The sequence below is a fragment of the Emydura macquarii genome, unplaced genomic scaffold, assembly GCF_026122565.2.
Source record: "Emydura macquarii macquarii isolate MOO-44397 ecotype Brisbane River unplaced genomic scaffold, CSIRO-AGI_Emac_v2 contig_554, whole genome shotgun sequence".
Classification (NCBI taxonomy): Eukaryota; Metazoa; Chordata; order Testudines; family Chelidae; genus Emydura; species Emydura macquarii.
The window spans coordinates 955,306-973,310 of NW_027130691.1; the positions used below are offsets into that span (position 1 = coordinate 955,306).

At 41.6% G+C, this 18,005-nt stretch overlaps 1 protein-coding gene across 1 annotated transcript in view; it reads left to right on the forward strand.

Annotated features, from left to right (window-relative positions):
* The window catches only part of MN1 (MN1 proto-oncogene, transcriptional regulator), a 48,925-nt gene extending 33,147 nt beyond the window's left edge, over window positions 1–15,778 (forward strand). The window contains exon 2 of the mRNA XM_067539402.1: window positions 10,567–15,778. Coding sequence (XP_067395503.1) covers window positions 10,567–10,751 — 185 coding nt within the window. The 3' untranslated portion in view covers window positions 10,752–15,778. The remainder of the gene's footprint in view (window positions 1–10,566) is intronic.
* Window positions 15,779–18,005: the final 2,227 nt, after the last annotated feature.

Genomic DNA, 18,005 nt, shown 5'->3' on the forward strand with positions numbered 1-18,005 from the left:
CTAGAACAGAGGAAGATGTGTTTTAATGGGATTAGAGTGTCTGGAAATGAAGCCAGGGCACAACTTGGCTGGAGTGGTACCATCCAACTGAATAAAAAAGGTTTTTATTTTTTAAATGTCTTATGAAGCATCTTCATGTGGAGAAGGCTTCAGGGTGAAGTTAGTTGTGGGTTAAAGGGAAGAGGGAAGCTTTAAAGAAAGGATGTGGTTCAGTGCTTCAAAGAGATGGGGGAATACTATGTTCAGTCTTCATTAGGAAAAAAGGTGTGTTTTTTCCTAAGTGTGGACGAGGCAGTTTGTCATTTTCACACCAGGCGTGTGTAGTGAGTTCGCTGGTTGAGATGAACCCTAGGCTTCTCCATAATATATGCATTAACTTGACCTGCTCACACATGTGAAAGTTACTGCCTTGTCCACACTAGGATTTTACCATGCGTTAGTAATGCGTGGTTTAAAAAAAAAAATCACCTCCTTTTTTTAGTATGGATGCAACGCTAGACAGTGCAGCAGAAGCAAAAGAGCAATCTCCTAAATGGGTAGGGTCCTGGGGAGTGGGTGTATCTGCAGTGTGAGAGAGGCTGCATGAAGTGAGCCATTGTGAACCCGGGTTTTTTGAGACTTTATAACTTGGCCATGAAGAGTCAGTCTGGGCTGAAGCTTGGTGGATAGTAGCACGTTTTTTGATACAAAGTGAAGTCTCTCTCAGCCCTTGGCTGGCGATGCTGTGTGTATACATTCTTTTCTGCATTCATTTGGTTGTCTGTTCTGAAAATGCCGTTTTGTTAGTTGGAGAATAAAAACGTGGGAAAGGATGGGAGAGAGAGACGTGGCATTTCTGTTCCCTCATTGATTGAGCATAATTTTTAAGCTATGCCTTTGCTGCACCGCAGTGCAGACTACGGGGGCATGAACTGCAGCGCGCGCCAAAGAGTTGCGCTCTAAGTGCTCTGTATTGACACTGCTAACACAAACTAAAAGGTACCTACTTCGCATTAATGCAGTCCTTTTTCCGACAGTGTAGACAAGCCCTTAGAATGTGTGTAAATACTCATGACTTCATAAAAAGAGTCTCTTCAGTGAATGTTCTGAAATATTTGCTTAAAATTTGCAGTTGGGACAAATATCCCTTTCAGTAACAAGTTAACTAGAATGTTTGTTGAAAACAAGCACGCGGGGGTGTGAACATGGTCAGGCTTCATTCACTTAAACGATTGCAAATAAATTTTTGTAGTGTTCATCCAGCTCTTCCAGATGTTGTGGCTGGCTTTTAAAAAGACCTCTGTGCAAGTTGAGGGTCATAATTGTAATCATGCCTCTTGTTAGCTTTCAGGGCATTTAATAATTGGTGTGGGAATTTTCTCCGTCGTGGTCTGGCACTGTTGGCCAGGGTACATGTTTTTGTTTTCATTTTCCTCTGAAGCAGCAGGTGCTCAGTGCTGTTATGTGGGATAATGGGTTTGATGGGACACTTCTCAGGGATCGTTTGGGACAAATATTTTCCAGTGTTAGAAACTTTTAAACTTGGGATTTGCAATAACTCAGCACATTAGGTTGAATTGTCAGAGCTTTTCCCCATTCCCCCCTCAGGGGAGAGCCAGAGGAACCTAGCGGCAGCCAGAGGCAAACGATCACCTCACCGTAGCCCTGCAGTTGTCTCTCCCAGACTTACAGGGGTAGAGATGTGGTGAATATGCTTGGAAGTGCTTGTTTGAAAGGGTGAATGCAAGCTGAGATTCAGCCAGCGGTTAGGAAGCAGGTAGCTCTTAGGTTCAGGCTGAATGCCCACTGTGGATCGGGATGGAAGAGAGCTAGACATTTCTAGAAAGGGAGTTTGTGTGCTATTGACTTGAGCTTTTCTTTTGTTTTGCTATGATGTTATGCTGATGCAGAACATATCCAGATGCCTTTTGGACACACATTGCTCCATTTGCATGAGAGATACCACCTTGCTCTGTACACACTATTTATCTCAAACATTTCATCTGTTGTTGGCTGATGTTCACTTACAGGTAGAGATGACCATTTTCAAGTGGCATGTCTGACAAACCAAATATTTTTCTTTCGTACCCATCCCTAGGTCTGATACACTAAACATTTTGCTTTTGAACAGGGATCCAACAGGCAGCACAGCTCTGTTACTGCCAGGGTAATTGCTTTCACTAATAACTTTAATAGCTTTCTTGCACTAGTTACTCATATGAGCAGTTTTATATTTTAAATATGACTCCTGTCTGAAAAGCATTTTTAAAATTCTTTGCTTACCAAAAGTTAGGTGTACAGTGTAATTGACGAGTGTTTATTCTAAAATTGGCTGCTCTGAGGCAGTGAAAGGCTGATGACGCCATATTGCTTTATCTGATTAATTTTAACCTGCTGAGTCCCATCAGTCTCTGCTAACAGTACCCCTCAGGACTGAGCGTGTTTTGCATAAAGCAGGTGGAGGGGCATTGTTAGTTTTAGTGAGGCAATGAAATGCTGAGGCAGGCCTAGTGAAACAGATCTGCTGAGACTGCATTATTGTTTTTGGACAAGTGTCATAGCAGAGTTTGTGATGTTGCTCATCAAGTGGAACAGAATCCCTTCCATTTTAAACACAGAGCAGGATTCCCCCAGGAAAATGTTTGTTTGTTGACTTTTTGTTTGTTTGCTGCTTTGTCAAGGCAAAAATCTATATTAAGAAACCCCCAAACACACAGAAAACCCCATGCGTGAACTCACCCCCTTAAAGTTGCTGTTGAACTGGTTGTTGCTACCTGAGGCCTCCTGCAGCACTCATCGTCTTCCCTGCCAACCCCAGTATACGATCCATAACATGTTCTTTGTCTAACAAAAGAGCAGCCATTGCCAGCTAGTGCTTCCTGCAGCTGAGATTACTGCCCATCCAGGTGATGCCTGGAAATGATACTTCACCAGTTTAGGGCCAAATCCTGCTTTACTTCCTTAAATAGCCACACTGCGGTCAATGGGTTGTGTGTCCCTGATGTAACTCCATTGAAGTTAATGGGACTGCTCACGTGAGGGAGGGGAGCAGGATTTTGCTTGGATTGCTTTGTCGGGCTGACTTTGACACACTCAAAGTGAAAAAGTATATTTGTTTCCTTCGAAATCAAGATAGAACTTTGTATTTTTGAAAACACTTCTGATACAGAAACATGCTCCACTGATGATTAATTACATCACCAGCTTTGCACTGGAAAAGCGGTGCCTCTTTTTATGATTTGTATGATGGTGGTACCAGCATGAGACTTAATTGCTGCCTGCACACCGAGGGCCCATCTACACTGAACATGTTCTAGTGGTGCAGTTAAACCAGCACAGCTTTGCTGCTGTAGGGCGCTTCAGAGGAGACGCTAATACACTGACGGGAGAGCTTCTCCTATGGGTGTAGTTAACCCACCTCCACAAGGAGTGGTAGCTGTGTCGATGTGAGAAGCTCTCCCATCGACATAGAGCTGTCTACACCGGGGTTAGGTTGGTATAAGTGGGTTGCTCAGGGGGTGTGGATTTTTCACACCCTTGAGCAACGTAGTTGTGCCGATGTAAGTTTATAGTGTAGACCTGGCCTAAGCAAAGCACACGCCCAGCCCTGAAAGGCCACAGGCTTGCACAGCCCTCAAGCAGGTTATTTTTTAAAGCCAACATTGCAGAAGTGTTTATAATTAGGGCAAATCATTAAATAATAAAATTTCATTTTTTTATGTCACTGAAAGAAACCTGAGTCCTTGCCTTGCAGTTTTCTTGGAGAGCTGACATGTTAGTAACGTGGCTTCCAGCTGGTAGGCTTTGCTATTGGTGTAGTTAATGATAAATCTTGAAGCTGCTGTTTGCTATTCCTCGGCTTGGACAGAGCGTGGCTCTGGTGTGGCTCATGCTGCAGGATGACTGAGGTGGGCCAACTTGACGACAGATGACGAGGGGCAGGGGTGGAATGCCCAGCATGAGGTAACACATCTTGTAGTAATTCTTCAGGGAAGCAATGTTTTGGGAGAGGGTTGGAGAAGTCTAGAAATGGGGTGATGAGGCAGTATTCAAACCAGGAGGGATGTGATAGTTTAATCTTTGCTCGCTGCAATTGTGCATTTGGTCATCTGGAAAATCCTGCTCTGTGCGTTTGGCTCTGCTGATCCAAACTGTTACTCGTAGTTGCATTTATCTAAGCAATACAAAATGCCAACCAACTGGGGAAAAACCCTAAGTTGGCTCTCCCGGTCTTCTGGCCTTGAAAGGAGGGTGGTATGCTTTGTCTCTCTTCTTTTAACCAAATTGACTCCAGGGTGATTTCGGTATAAAAGTTTCTATTGGGGCGGAGAAGCAGGGGGTACATCAATGAAAGGAGGTGATGTAAAACACCGGTCAGTGACCATTGTTTAAAAACAGCGTTGGTCTTCCAATGCCCTTTATGCCCTGTTTATCTCCTGCTCTCAGCAGTCCCTGCTATTTCCCTATACTTTTCCCTCTTTGTAGCCATTCATCCCTCATTCAGCTCCTCGTAAGACTTGTCTTTACTGTGACACCTACAAATCAACCAAACATATAGTTTCCCTGGTCACAGTCACTTTACCTGCACCTTCACTTCCCCGGCTTGATGCCAGTTTGAATTTTATGCCATTTAGATTTTAAAATCTGTGGGGCGGACCATGTCTCTTATGATGGGGAAGGGGGAGGGGAGAACCGGCACAACTCGGGGTGCTCAGTGAATAAATAATTTTCACAGCTCTGAGTTACCAGGCACTCTCACACACATTGGTGTTTAGAAAACCTCAGCATCTTTGGCCTCATGATACTTTCGGTTTATCATCACAGCAGTGAGTGAGCATGTCTCATCTCAGTTTAGAAATTCAAACTGAAAACAGCAATATGGTAGGCAGGCAGGCAGGCAGGTCTGTAATATTGTTTTATATTGCCTTTACAAATGATCTTACTGATATAGCATGTTGCTAAGTAGATATTTAAGTCACTAATCCAAAACAGAGCTTGCATTCTTTTCTTTATAAGGGCGCTGTGTAGCGTCACCGTTTCCAGTTCTGACCTAATTCTGCATGCTGTGTAGTGATCCTGTAAGAATTAAAACATTTCTGACATCCTGAAATCATCCAGCATTAAAAGCATTTTCAGTTTTAAACCAAGTACTGTCAGATTGTTTGGGGATTTTTTTTATGAGTAATGTAAAATGGATATCATCATGATTTCGTAACAATTCAGGGCCTTTTTGTATTTGATTTAGCAACAGGTTAAATGAGGCAAATATAACTTGCTTCATGAAGTGTAATAAGCTAACACTACTTAAGTTTATGTAATACTAGTGAGATATAGTGGGGAAGAGTCTTAACAGGGTTGAACATTCACACCAGCTTTCTGACAGTGTCATCACTACTCCTGCAGAGAGGATAGCGTGGGATTTCATCTGGGAATTTGCTCTGAGTTCTATGCAAAGGTTTTATAGAGCCCTACTTCCTAAAGGAAGAGGCTTTCCTGTCTGCTGTTGATATTTATGCTTTGTTTTGGAGAATGGGTGCAGAGTGGACATTGATTCAATCTGTGTGGTTGACCCTGAGTGATTGGTTGGCCTTGGGTAGTGAGTGGGTTGTTGTGGGTAGGACAAAAAACCAGAGAGAGTTCTTGCTGTAACTAATGTAAAGGATAATGAAAGCAGTGAAATTCCATGTTGATGCTGAAGGTCCAGCGATCTCTGCTGGCACTCTGTTCGTGTGTGTTAACTCGTGTTGCTGTATGCATGTGTAAAAGTTGGGTGAAATTGTGAAGTGTGAGAGAAAATGAAGACTGCCTGCCTAGATTTGTTTTTTAGCCAGCATTTACAATGTTAATGTAAAGTACAGGGTGCGGCAAGGCATCCTTGCAGGGGCTGGAAAGGACCCTCAGGTCAACTAGTTCATTTTTCCATTCTTAGCTCTCAAGTAAATGTAATGCTGCGGTGATGCCAGGACTGACCTTTTCTTAAGGACCTGGTATGCCTGTGAGGGAAGGTGAAACTGAATGAAATTAGCCTGACCTCTTCCCACTCCCCAGGTCTGGCTGGCAATTGAATTTTAACCTAGGTGTGAATATGTAATTTATTTTCTTTTCAACGAGTGTCTGTTGAATTTTAGAAAGTTTGTCATTTAATAGGTGTGCTGGGATATCTCCAGGTAGGATCAAATGAATAAACCACTCTTCCATTTCTGCACCCCTGAGACCACATTCATTATAAACTCTGTCTGCTGGGTCAGCCTGGCTGTTGTAGTCTAAATCTCAGAGTTAGTGCTTTGTTTCTTTGATGGCAGGGCTCAGCAAATAAGGATACGAGGCAGTGCAGTCTGGCTGTTGGGCACCTTGTGTTACTCTGAGTCAGCCTCATATGGTGCTTTCTGGGGGCTGCCTTCAGGGGAGAGTTAAAGGGGCTAGTATCTTGGGATGGGAATAAAAAAGTGGATTGCAGGATTATCTGTGATTTTTTTCCAGAAAACAGAATCTTTGGCTTTCACGCTTCAGACCCCACATAAGCTGGGGAAGTTTTGGAAGGGATGGAAGTCTAAGTGCAACTGAATCTTCTAAATTAAAGTGTAACTGATAGTGTGCAGTGTCCTGGGTTTTGCAGGCCAGTGATCTGAATTTCCCTACGAGGCACATTGTTTTAAATAATAGAGAGTTCAAAGATACCTGACTGAACATAATATGGGGGGGAGAGGGGTGTGAACCAGCATGGCTTTTCTAAAGGAAAATTGTGCCTGTTAGTATTCACTGAACATTTCAACACAATAAAGGATTATTGGTTACATAATTGGCTGAATTAAATGAGACCAAACACAGGTCCAGTATTGCCCTCTTGGTAATGTGATAACTTTTGGAGACCATATGCAATCTGTTCCAGAACTTCAGGGAATGGTCCTGGCATCAGCGGAAGGAATCTTTTACTGATTTTTGGTGACGATCAGAAAACTAGAAAAGCCTGATTTCACCTAAAAGCAGGTGTAATTGTGACCTCAAAAGCAAATCAGCCAATCACACTCGTGAGCTAGGTGCTGAGAAGAGGGGAAATGGGGGCGGGGAGCTAGAGCATTAGGGGGATAGAAGGGTGTGACACAAAGCTAGGGGCTGAGCTGGTTGGAAACTTTCCTATAGAGTGTTTTCTGTCAGAAAAAAATCGACACGTTCTTCAACATCTTCATTAATGATCTGGACGATGGAGTGGATTGTACCCTCAGAAAGTTTGTGGATGACACTAAGCTGTGGGGAATGGCAGATACGCTGGAGGGTAGGGAGAGGATACAGTGTGACCTAGACAAATTGGAGGATTGGGCCAAAAGAAATCTGATGAGGTTCAACAAGGACAAGTGCAGAGTCCTGCACCTAGGATGGAAGAATCCCATGCACAGCTACAGACTGGGGACCGACGAGCTAGGCAGCAGTTTTGCAGAAAAGGACCTGGGGGTTACAGTGGATAAAAAGATGGATATGAGTCAGCAGTGTGCCCTGGTTGTCAAGAAGGCTAACAGCATATTGGGCTGCATTGGTGGGAGCATTGCCAGCAGATGGAGGGAAGTGATTATTCCCCTCTATTCAGCACTGGTGAGGCTGCATTTGGAGTATTGTGTCCAGTTTTGGGCCCCCCCACTACAAAAAGGATGTGGACAAGATGGAGAGAGTCCAGCGGAGGGCAACAAAAATTATTAGGGGGCTGGAGCACATTACTTATGAGGAGAGGCTGAGGGAACTGGGCTTGTTTAGTCTGCAGAAGAGAAGAATGAGGGGGGATTTGATAGCAGCCTTTAACTACCTGAAAGGGGGTTTCAGGGAGGATGGAGCTAGGCTGTTCTCAGTGGTGGCAGATGACAGAACAAGGAGCAATAGTCTCAAATTGCAGTGGGGGACGTCTAGGTTGGATATTAGGAAAAACTTTTTCATTAGGAGGGTGGTGAAGCACTGGAATGGGTTACCTAGGGAGGTGGTGGAATCTCCATCCTTAGAGGTTTTTAAGGCCTCGCTTGACAAAGCCCTGGCTGGGATGGTTTAGTTGGGGTTGGTCCTGCTTTGAGCAGAGGGTTAGACTAGATACCTCCTGAGGTCCCTTCTAACCCTAATCTTCTATGATTCTATATGCCGATTTCAACAACATTTCACTTGGAAAACTGTAGGTTGGCTGGTCCTGCCTGTCAGCCAACCCGGCAGCCAGGTACTGTTGATATGTGCCATTGGTTTGGCTTACAGAAGCAGCGAAGTGTGTAATCCTCTAGTTTATTTAGACTTTCAAAAAGTGTTTGACAGAGTCCTGGGCAAATGGCTACTAAGGAAACTAAGTAGTCACAGGGTCAGAGAGAAAAGTCTGTTGTGAATTGACTAAGAAACAAAGAGTAGAAATAATTGGCTAGATTTCAGCATGGAAAAAGGTTAACGGGCCAGAAATATCCACATTTAATGTAAGTATCAATGGTCTATAACAGCGGGAGGTGCAAGCAATGAGGAGGCAAAATGTGAAGAGGTCATAAAATTATTTAGAATAGCCAATGCTAGAGAAGGTCCAAGACCAAAGCTTGGTAAATTGAAAGCACAATGGCAGATGAAATGCATTCATGACAAATGCAAGGTAACATGCATTGGAAAGAATAATTTGTACTATCATATTACTGGGAGCTAAATTAGCAGTAAGATCTCAGGAGGAAAAAGATGTGGGCAGCATTGTGGACAGCTCTTTAAAATTCTCTTTCTTGTGTAGTGGTGATTAAAAAGAGAACAGACTTACAGTGAATAAAGCATAGGATAGAAAATATTATAATGCCATTATAATATATGCAAACCTATTTATTAAAAAATCTAGAGGGTGCACTCACCTGCAATACCAGAGACAGGTGGTGAAAAAGATTCAAGGACTCTGGTATGAGGAAAGATCCTGAAAAGATAAAGACTGTTTTTTTGCTGGAGAGGATGAGATAGAGGTATTTAAAATAATGAATGGTGCAGAGGAGATGCATCGGGCACCTCTAGTCACCATTCTTATACAAGAGCAAAAGGTTATTCAGTCAAATTGAAAATCAACACATTTAAAACCAATAAATGGAAATACCTTTTTGAACAATGTACAATTAACCAAAGGAACGCACTGCCACAAGATATTAAGTCCAAAAAGTAGCAGGATTTAATAAATCCATTAAATGAATAAATAACACGAACCTTTACAATCATAGAAATGTAGATCTGGAAGGGACCTCAAGAGGTCATCTATCCATTCCCCCACACTGAGGCAGGGCCAGGTGTACTGAGGCTGGTTCACACTGACCGCGCCATTCGGCGGCAGTCGATGGGAGTTACGCAAACTACGCAGAGTAGTTTGCATAACTAACGGTGACTGTTCAGCTTCCCTTCTGCGCGCTGTTCTCAATGCGCTGAGCTGACGGGAACAGCGTTCCCCTCGACGCAGCGCTACGCTACTTGGGGGGGTGGACTTACTCAGTCGACTGACTTCCTGATCAATTGAGCGGGTCTCACTGACTGCTGAATTAATCCTGAAAGATCGATCTGGTGGCGGTGGTTTTGCCGCCATCAGTCTGAACATAGCCTTAGACGATTTCTGACGGTGTATGTCTAACCTGTTCTTAAAAGCCTCCACTGTTGGAGATTCCATCGCCTCTCTTTGTAGCCTGTTCCAGTGCTTAACTATACTTACCATTTGAGAGTTTTTCCTGATATCTAACCAAAATCTCCTTTGGTGCAAACTGAACCAATTACTACTTGCCCTACCTTCTGTTCACATGGAGGACAGCTGATCACCATCCTCATTATATACAGCCCTTAATGTCTTTGAAGACTGTTACCATCTCTGCCTTCAGTCTTCTCTAGTCTAAACATGCCCAATTCTTTCACCCTTTCCTCCAAGGTCAGGTTTTCTAAATCTTGGAGCATTTTTGTAGCTCTCCTCGGGACTCTCTCCAGTGTCATGATTTCCTTTCTTAAAATGTGCTGCCTGAAACTGGACACAGTACTCCAGCTGAGGCCCCATTAGTGCTGTGTAGAACAAGAACAATTACCTCCTGTGTCTGACACTGGACACGCCTGTTAATACACAACGTGACATACAGGTACGTCCGATAAGACAAATAATACAAGGGTTATAAACCCTCATGACCGAAGGGCGTAAGTCAAACGTTGATGAAAGTTAGAAAGAAACGTCCTTTGTGGGCAGCTTATTATGTAAGTATCCATGATGGGGTTGCTAGCTCCTTCCCAGCTGGCTGCTGCTGCTGGCCGTATATGCGACTAGCAGTGTGTATCTTTCCTTTGGGCAGAGCTCCAATGTAAAGTCCTACAAACAGAGCACTCCTGAGTAATGGAGCTTCTGTGGAGTTACTGGGAGAAGCAACATTTTCATCTTCAGTAGGCGAGGCATGTCCCCTCCTTTCATGGTCAATGCTGCTTTTGATTCCAGGTCTCTCTGTCTCCTTACTTCAGATGGTCACAGAAGTATTCATTGAACTGTGCTCCTTTTCCTTTGCTGCTGTTTTAAGTTTGTAAGTGGTTATGTTGCACACACCTTATAATAATAATAATCATCATCTCTCTGTTAACCCTTTCCAGCCCACGACCTTCCTCAGAACAAGACCTCAGCTGCGGCGCAGACTGGCAGCCATTTGCAATGCCTCTCAGTCCACTGCACGGATGACATGGGCGAGTCGAAGGGCCGGACTGCGGTGCCGACATGGAGATCCCTGCACTCGGACATCTCCAACAGATTTGGGACTTTTGTGGCTGCCCTGACTTGAACAAAAGGAAATTATTTTTTTTCTCTTTTTAATTTTAAAGGGCCGCTATTGCTAGGTGGACTATTTTTCTAGGTTGGTACCTGCTTAGTGGCATATGGACTGGAAAGGGTTAATTTAAAGTAAACCTCAATTTTTTTAATCTTCTGCCACAGTATGTTACCAGTGTTAACCCTTCTGCAGTTAGCACACCTTTGCTTAAGATTTTCCTGCTAGATCATTTCCCCCATTATTCTGTAATCTTGGCATACATTTATAGATGAGGCCTTTTCCTTTTTCATCTTAACGTATGTCCAAGTTTTGTATGTCGTAATAAGACAAAGATACTACTTCTTTCTCTCTTTTTCTTTCTTTGCTTTGTTCAGTGTTTATTAAAATGGAAATCCTGAAGAATAGCAGTTCAGGAATAAATGCCGGTTGAAGTGAAATTGTCATCATAATATTATATATTGACACTAAGCTTTCGTCAGTCACATACAAACCAAACAATTAATGCTCTATTAAGTATTCAGCCTGTGATTTTTGTTTTTCCTGAGAGAATTTTTTTGTTATCAAGAATACATTCAGCCTTCATTTCTCGCTGTTCGGTGGAAACAACTTTTCAGTTTATTTGCTGACTTGAAGCCCAGTTGTAGAGTGCTGTCCGGAACAGTAGGGCCTAGGTCAGACACAGCACTGTAGTACTAAAGGCTGGTTGACCAAACACATTTAACTGGCAGTTTCAATTTTTTTAAAGCATTTTAATCCCTTCTCCACTGAGGGCCACGGTTCTAGTGGAATTTCTCATCCCTTCTCTTTCTCACTGGGAAGGAAGGGGGAGTGCAGACAGCCTCTAGGACTCAATATGTATCTAAAGTCTCCCACATCTTTAATTTTGCTGCCAGAAGAAGGGAAGTTGAAATTTCACTTTATCTCTATAACTGTTAAAGCAGCGGCTTCTTTTAAGGAAAATCAAATACCAAAGCCCCTTTGTACTGTGCTTATCCTGTGAAACAACTTCTTGGTTATGTGAATGTAAGAACGCTCTGATTCCTTTATCTGAGGTCTGTGCTAGGCCATTTAAATCAGCCATCCAGCTATTACTTAAAATTACCAAAGTAGTCACAAGTCAGCACTGAAGCAAAGGCCTTTTTTGGGGGGGGGGGCTTAAGAAAAAGGTTCCTCTGATTGCAGGTAAAGTTTTTAGTATAGCTGCGTGTGTTCTTTCTCCACAGCAGGGCTTTGGTGCCATTGCCAGAAGTGGCGCTGGATGTCACTGAGAACGCCGAATGGGTGAAATCAGGCCTTTTCAGGAGTGGTACCAAAGCATGAAACTAGGAAATTTTGCACCTTTCAGAACATGCTGGGGGGTATCGTGTTCATTCTAGCCAGTTCCCACGTGTGTGTATGTCAGAGATGAGCGTTCTCTAAACTGCCAGGGTGGTGTGGGGCCTAAGGTTGATCCCACAATTCCTGCTGGTAAAGACAGTTTCTATTTGCCATTTGTGTCATGTGTTTGAAGGACAGTATTATTAGACACACACAATACAAGGAAACTATTCTTTACTGCCCTTCACAGATAATACTCATCGGGGCAGAAAGCTGGAAACAAATGAGCTAAAAACAAAAATGAAAGGATGATCTGACACTGATGTGGTTTTACATAACGCTGTCTCTAATTTGTGTAGCCTTGGTCTAGGGTCAGACTAAACGGTCCCACCCTTGTTCAGACTAGCCCAGTCTCCTCCACTCCCTTGAGGTTACTCAGAGCACTGGAGGATTAGATAGTAGCTGCGAAATAAGGGACTGAAACGCCATAGTTATTTATCCCTTGTTCCATGGAGTCACAAAATGTGTCCCTTTTTGAGAGCTGGCGTGTACAGGGCTATCTTGGATGGTCGCATTGAACCGTTGGTTTTTAAGCAGAGTTCTGAACTGACGCCAGTGAGGAGGGAATATGGGCTTAAACCCTCATGGCACAATGTGGTCCTGAAATTCTCACTTTCAAACTCTCACCATTTGAATGAGGTTACCGATGGGATTTAGCTGGGCAGATTCTCCCCCCTTTCTTATTTGGAACAAGCTCTCATTCGCCTGGCGTGGATTTGTTTTCTTGTTGTCTGACTGCTCACTGACTTGACTTGGGTTAATTTTTTTTTTAAATCAGGAAATTATGATAAGGATCATTGACTTTTAGTTGCTCTTTTGATGCAGAATTTAAAAAACACCCCTGATTTTGAGAAGGTTTTAATATTTTTTTAAAGATGATTTTATGGAAGCTGGAATTTTTACTGGAATATGGAGTTTGCCCCTTTCTGTAATTGGTGAATATGGAGTTAGGTTGTACGCATGAGTCTGGAACAAAGAGGCACGACACTTGGCTGCCTCCTGATGGAAAGGCTCAAAGCTTCCTCCCTTCACCTACTATAAATAACATTGTCTGTCTGAGGTAAATATCTCCTGAGGTAACAATCATTAGCCAGCCTCACTTTGGAGAACACACCCCTACTCAAGAAAGCGGGTTTCTTAGGTCCCAGTTTAGCAGAGCACTTACGCATGTGCTTAATTTTAAATCTAAGTAATCCCATCTCTAGTCGTCATAGCATTTGCACATGTGCTTTCCTTGAGGCACGTGTTTCTCCCATTAGCTTTTAATGGAATTAAATCCAAGGTTTTAAATTTGATCCAAGTTTAAAAAAAAAAAAATAGTTTGAGGAGGGGAGGAAACTTGGCTTCATCTCTGGAACTGCCTGTTTATCACAACTATTTGGAAAATGCTACAGATCTCTTTAACCCGTTTGCCAGCTTTGTTCCATTCACCGGGTATCCCCAATTTGTAAATGGCTTTATTCTCACCTTAACTGAGGGAGAGAATGCCGGTTGCATAAATAATAATTACTGAGGTGATACCAACACATTGCAGTGGGATTTCAGGGTATTTACTTGCAAAATTCTGATGAGATAAAGTGTATGCAATGACTGATCAGGTCAGTGTAGCTTTGGCTGGTCGTGGTGCTTTTTGGTGCTGAGGACATATACAGTGGCTATATGTTTATTACCAAGCTTTTGTTACCTGTGATACATTTTCCTGCCCAAGTTCTCCATTGATTTGATGATAAATGCACTGATTTTTTAAAACATATATGAAATATCAGCAAAGCACTAGCTTGTAAAAAAGATTTAATTTCTGGAATAACGATATTTGTCTTCGTTTGCAGAATGCTTTGAGCGCTATAGAGGAAAATGTTGTGTAAGAGCTAAGTATTGCTATGTTCCCATTTTACAGCTCGGGAAATGAAGTGACTTGAGATGGGTCACAGAGATGGGGATATAACACTGTTCTCCTGACTCTAGTGGCCTACCCATTGGACCATCCGTTTCCTCAGTATAGTTTTAAAACTCCTGCCTTTGAGGACAGTCTAGTCTAATAAGTAATGAAATTCAGAGCATTAAAAATGCTGCAAAAGTGACTGCATGCATAAAGCCAAAATAAGTTTAAAGTGCAGTTGCATATCTTACAGGACTTCATGGCAGTGAAAACACAGCACTAAAAAAGCCAGTCATTTTATGGTAAATACGCATTTGACGTGTACGAGATTCATTTTCTGTTGCAAACAGCAGCTTAAAATAATATAGCTTCATACTTGTACTGCAGAGTCCACTTTGACCTGCCTGACATTTTCAGTTGCTGTACACAGGCACACAGTCTAGGCAGCAGTTTAGGAAGCATTTTAGAAATTAAATCTTTTAGTTCCTATCCCTTGAGAGTAAATTTCTTCCTGCCCGGTGCTTGCTGATTTTTTTTGGTATGTGTTACACGAAATTTCATACTTATACTTTGAGTTTAAGCATACTAGCATATTGAGCAAAATATCTTTTTTTTTGTTTTTGTTTAAGTTATGGGGAGTGATGAGTCATCTTTGTTGAGAGAGAATGAATAGGCCTTATTTATTAAATGCTCTTTGGGAGTTTTCCCTAGGTCACGTTCTCATCGGGTTAATATTTCTCCATTTCTGTAGTTCAATTGTCAGATGATCAGTGACACAAGTTTAGATTCATTTTAATTTAATTATGGAGAATTTAAGCAAATGTGCAATGATTTCAGGATTAATGTGGCATGGTGGGTGGAAGGAAATAAAACGAAAATTACATCATCTACTTCATGTAGAGAACTCCTTTTGATACCGTATTTAGAGATGGCCATTCTAAGATTAGTTAACCTTGCCAACCAGGAAATCCGTTTGAAGGCTTTCTGGCACAACTGTAAGGCTAAATGTTGATTAAACTCCTTAATGAGGAGCTGTATAATATGACCACACGTCTTCTAAATGTTGTAGAGCAAGTCAGGTTTGCTCTAATACGAAGAAGAAATAGAATTGGTACATTTGATTTTTTTTTTTTTTCCCTTTTAAAGCTGCAGTGTGCCCTTTCTTGAATTCTAGATTCACAGCTGTTCAGTGGATGGGATATAAGAGCTTAATCCATTTTTATAGAATTGTTTCTCCTTTATTGCTTAAGGCTAATGGAGGAAATAGTCTAATTTTGTCTTAGAATTTCTCTATTAAAATTGTTGGTTTGAGACCATCCGTTCATAGATTCTGACTGATGAAACTGCAGGCTGTGAATTCCGGCAGTTACAACTTTATCACTATTCACTACCCAAGAATATTACAGCTTTAAAACAGCCCTAAGCAAAAGGATGTTATTTCTTTGTACTCAATTTGGTTCATGAAAAAGAAAAAAAGATCGTAACACTGGTAATCCGTACTGCATAGCAAACTCTTCTGAAAAATGTTATTGCACATGTAAAATATGAAAACTTGACTCTGCTGTGTGTTAGGCAATCCTGTAATCTTTTTTTTTCCTCTCTTGTTAAATTCATTTCTTAAATGCTTGGTTGGAAGACTGTGACAATAGCTCATGAAATTGAGTGTTATTTTTCTTTCTTTTTTAAATATGTAAAGTGCAGTCTTCTGTATTCATGCATATTGTATATATCTGTATATGTTTTACTGAGCAACTAAATAACAATAAATATGATGTTAATGGTGGCTATTGTATATTTCATGCTATGTTTTAAAATTATTTTAAGAGTCTTTCTTGAGATTCTTAGGAAATGATGCGGTTCAGACACTGAGTGAGTGAAATCTTGGCCTCGTTGAAGTCAGTACTAGTTTTGCCATTGACTTCATTAGAGGTAGGATCTCACCCTGCCTGCCTGATACCTCTTTGCTTTTCTAGGGTGAGAATTGCTCCTAAAAGGAGGCAGGACCAGATGGTGCTGAGGCCAGGTGCTGCTCCCTGTACAGGGGTGAATTTCACCCTTGTTGAGTCTTGCTGCACGTTACAAAATGCACTGCAAGGTTCCTTTTGTTCACATACTAAAGTTACCTTCTTTTATTCTTCAGCAAGATGTCAGTGCAATCAATGTTTGTTACAGTTCCTTAGCCAAACCTTGTGCTTCTACTGCGGTTCTTAAGATCTTTAATTCTTTTTTTTCCCCTGATCTATGTCATACTGGACTTACAGTTTAGCACAGGTTAGGACTAAATTGGAAGATTATATCTTAGGAAAGTGTTTTAACCTTTCCTGATGTCTCAGAGAGCACATTTTTGGCTGGAGCACACTGACAGACATGGCCTAGACTGCAAAATCCATGGGTAAGGTGGCTTGCACAAGAAAAAATATAAATTCTAGTAATATCAGGATGATTAAGCCTTCCCTGTTTTCCAAGGACATCCTTGGAGCACCAAAGAACTGAAGCTTTGCTAGTCCTCATTAGGAAGGCAGGAGTGTTGAATCTTTCAGAAAGAACTTTTTTTCCCAAGTGTTTGTCATGATTTTGAGTGAAATTGCTGTAAACAAAAAGCAAGACAGACCAAAATTGTAAACATATGATTACAAATCTCTTCCCCTCTCAGTTGTTCAGGTTTCAAACTCTTTTATGCTACCACATTCCTATTTATTTTCCCAAAAAACCTCCAGCAAAAACAGAGAAATGAATACCTGCTATGTTCTAATGTGGAAAAACAAGCAAAAACCCAAGCAACCCCCATATACATATATTTGGGGTGGGTAACAACTTTTCACATCCGTTTTATACTCTAAGCAAAGCAAAAAAAGATCATGGCCAAATTTTTTCGCTTTGGAAGTACCTTTAAGAGTGAACTTTGGATGATGGTGGAGACAACTCCACAATTTTCCCCAGTTAGCAGCTTCAAAACTCAGAATTGCATTTTTCGATGAGCAAGTGTGATAGGAGGAACCATTGCAGCTCCTACATTGTTAGTGAGCTACTATGCCTATGTCTTACCAGCATCTCTATGTTTCATTACGTAACTAGTAACTCATAATGCATCAAGTATAAGTAAACTACCAATATAGTGTGTCCCATGGGAGGCCCTCTGTATTTTTCATGATCATCTCTGTAGGATTTTCTTTAAATCAAAGTCCAGTTGAAAGTGCAAGACCTCAGCTCAAGTAAAATAGAAAAATCAAAAATTGTTTTGAGACCCTCTTCAAGCCAGGATCGTGCTTGAGTCGCTAAGTAGGTGAAGAACAGTGTATCATAAATAAACGTAATTTACCTGCACAGAGAGGAGATCTCTCATTAAATTGGTTAGCTACAGGGAGGGCAGTTTTTTAATCTGATCTGTGAAGACCGCACAACACTGTGTCTTGTTAAATCTGGTAATTGTGCTTGAGATTGTTTATAACTCTGATCTCTTAAAAATCTTGTTACTTTTTATTTTTTTGAAACTCTTTTGAAGTGTGAATTTTTATACTCTTCATGATTCCATGCAATCATACTTCTTGCCATGAAAAGTACAGTCTGGTGCAAATGATAAGACAAAAAATGCACCTTTTTATTTTCATGGTTTTATTAAAATTTCAATTAACATGGCTTTAAATTTCTGGTTAGCTTGCAATCTTGAGAGAACTCTAGGCAAAGTTCCTGGATTCCCAGGAGTTCTTCCCTTAAAGATGAAATGAACGTAGAATGAAATACATCTTCTTGTTCTACCTACGTTTTCTCCACAGAACCAGATTAAAAACGTGGAGCTGCCGAGCTGCTCCTACAAGCTTGTCTGCTCCTTTTTTCTCTGCGAAGTCCTTGCTCTACATAGTCATAGGTTTTAAGACGGTCTAAGAAGGGTTTTGTCTGTATGGGGGGTTTAATCTGCAGCTTTTCGGGTTAATCTGCTTTGAAAACGTTTGCTTACACTTGAGGCAGTTCTTCGTAGTGCTGACTGCACTTATCGCAAATTCCGAAGTCCT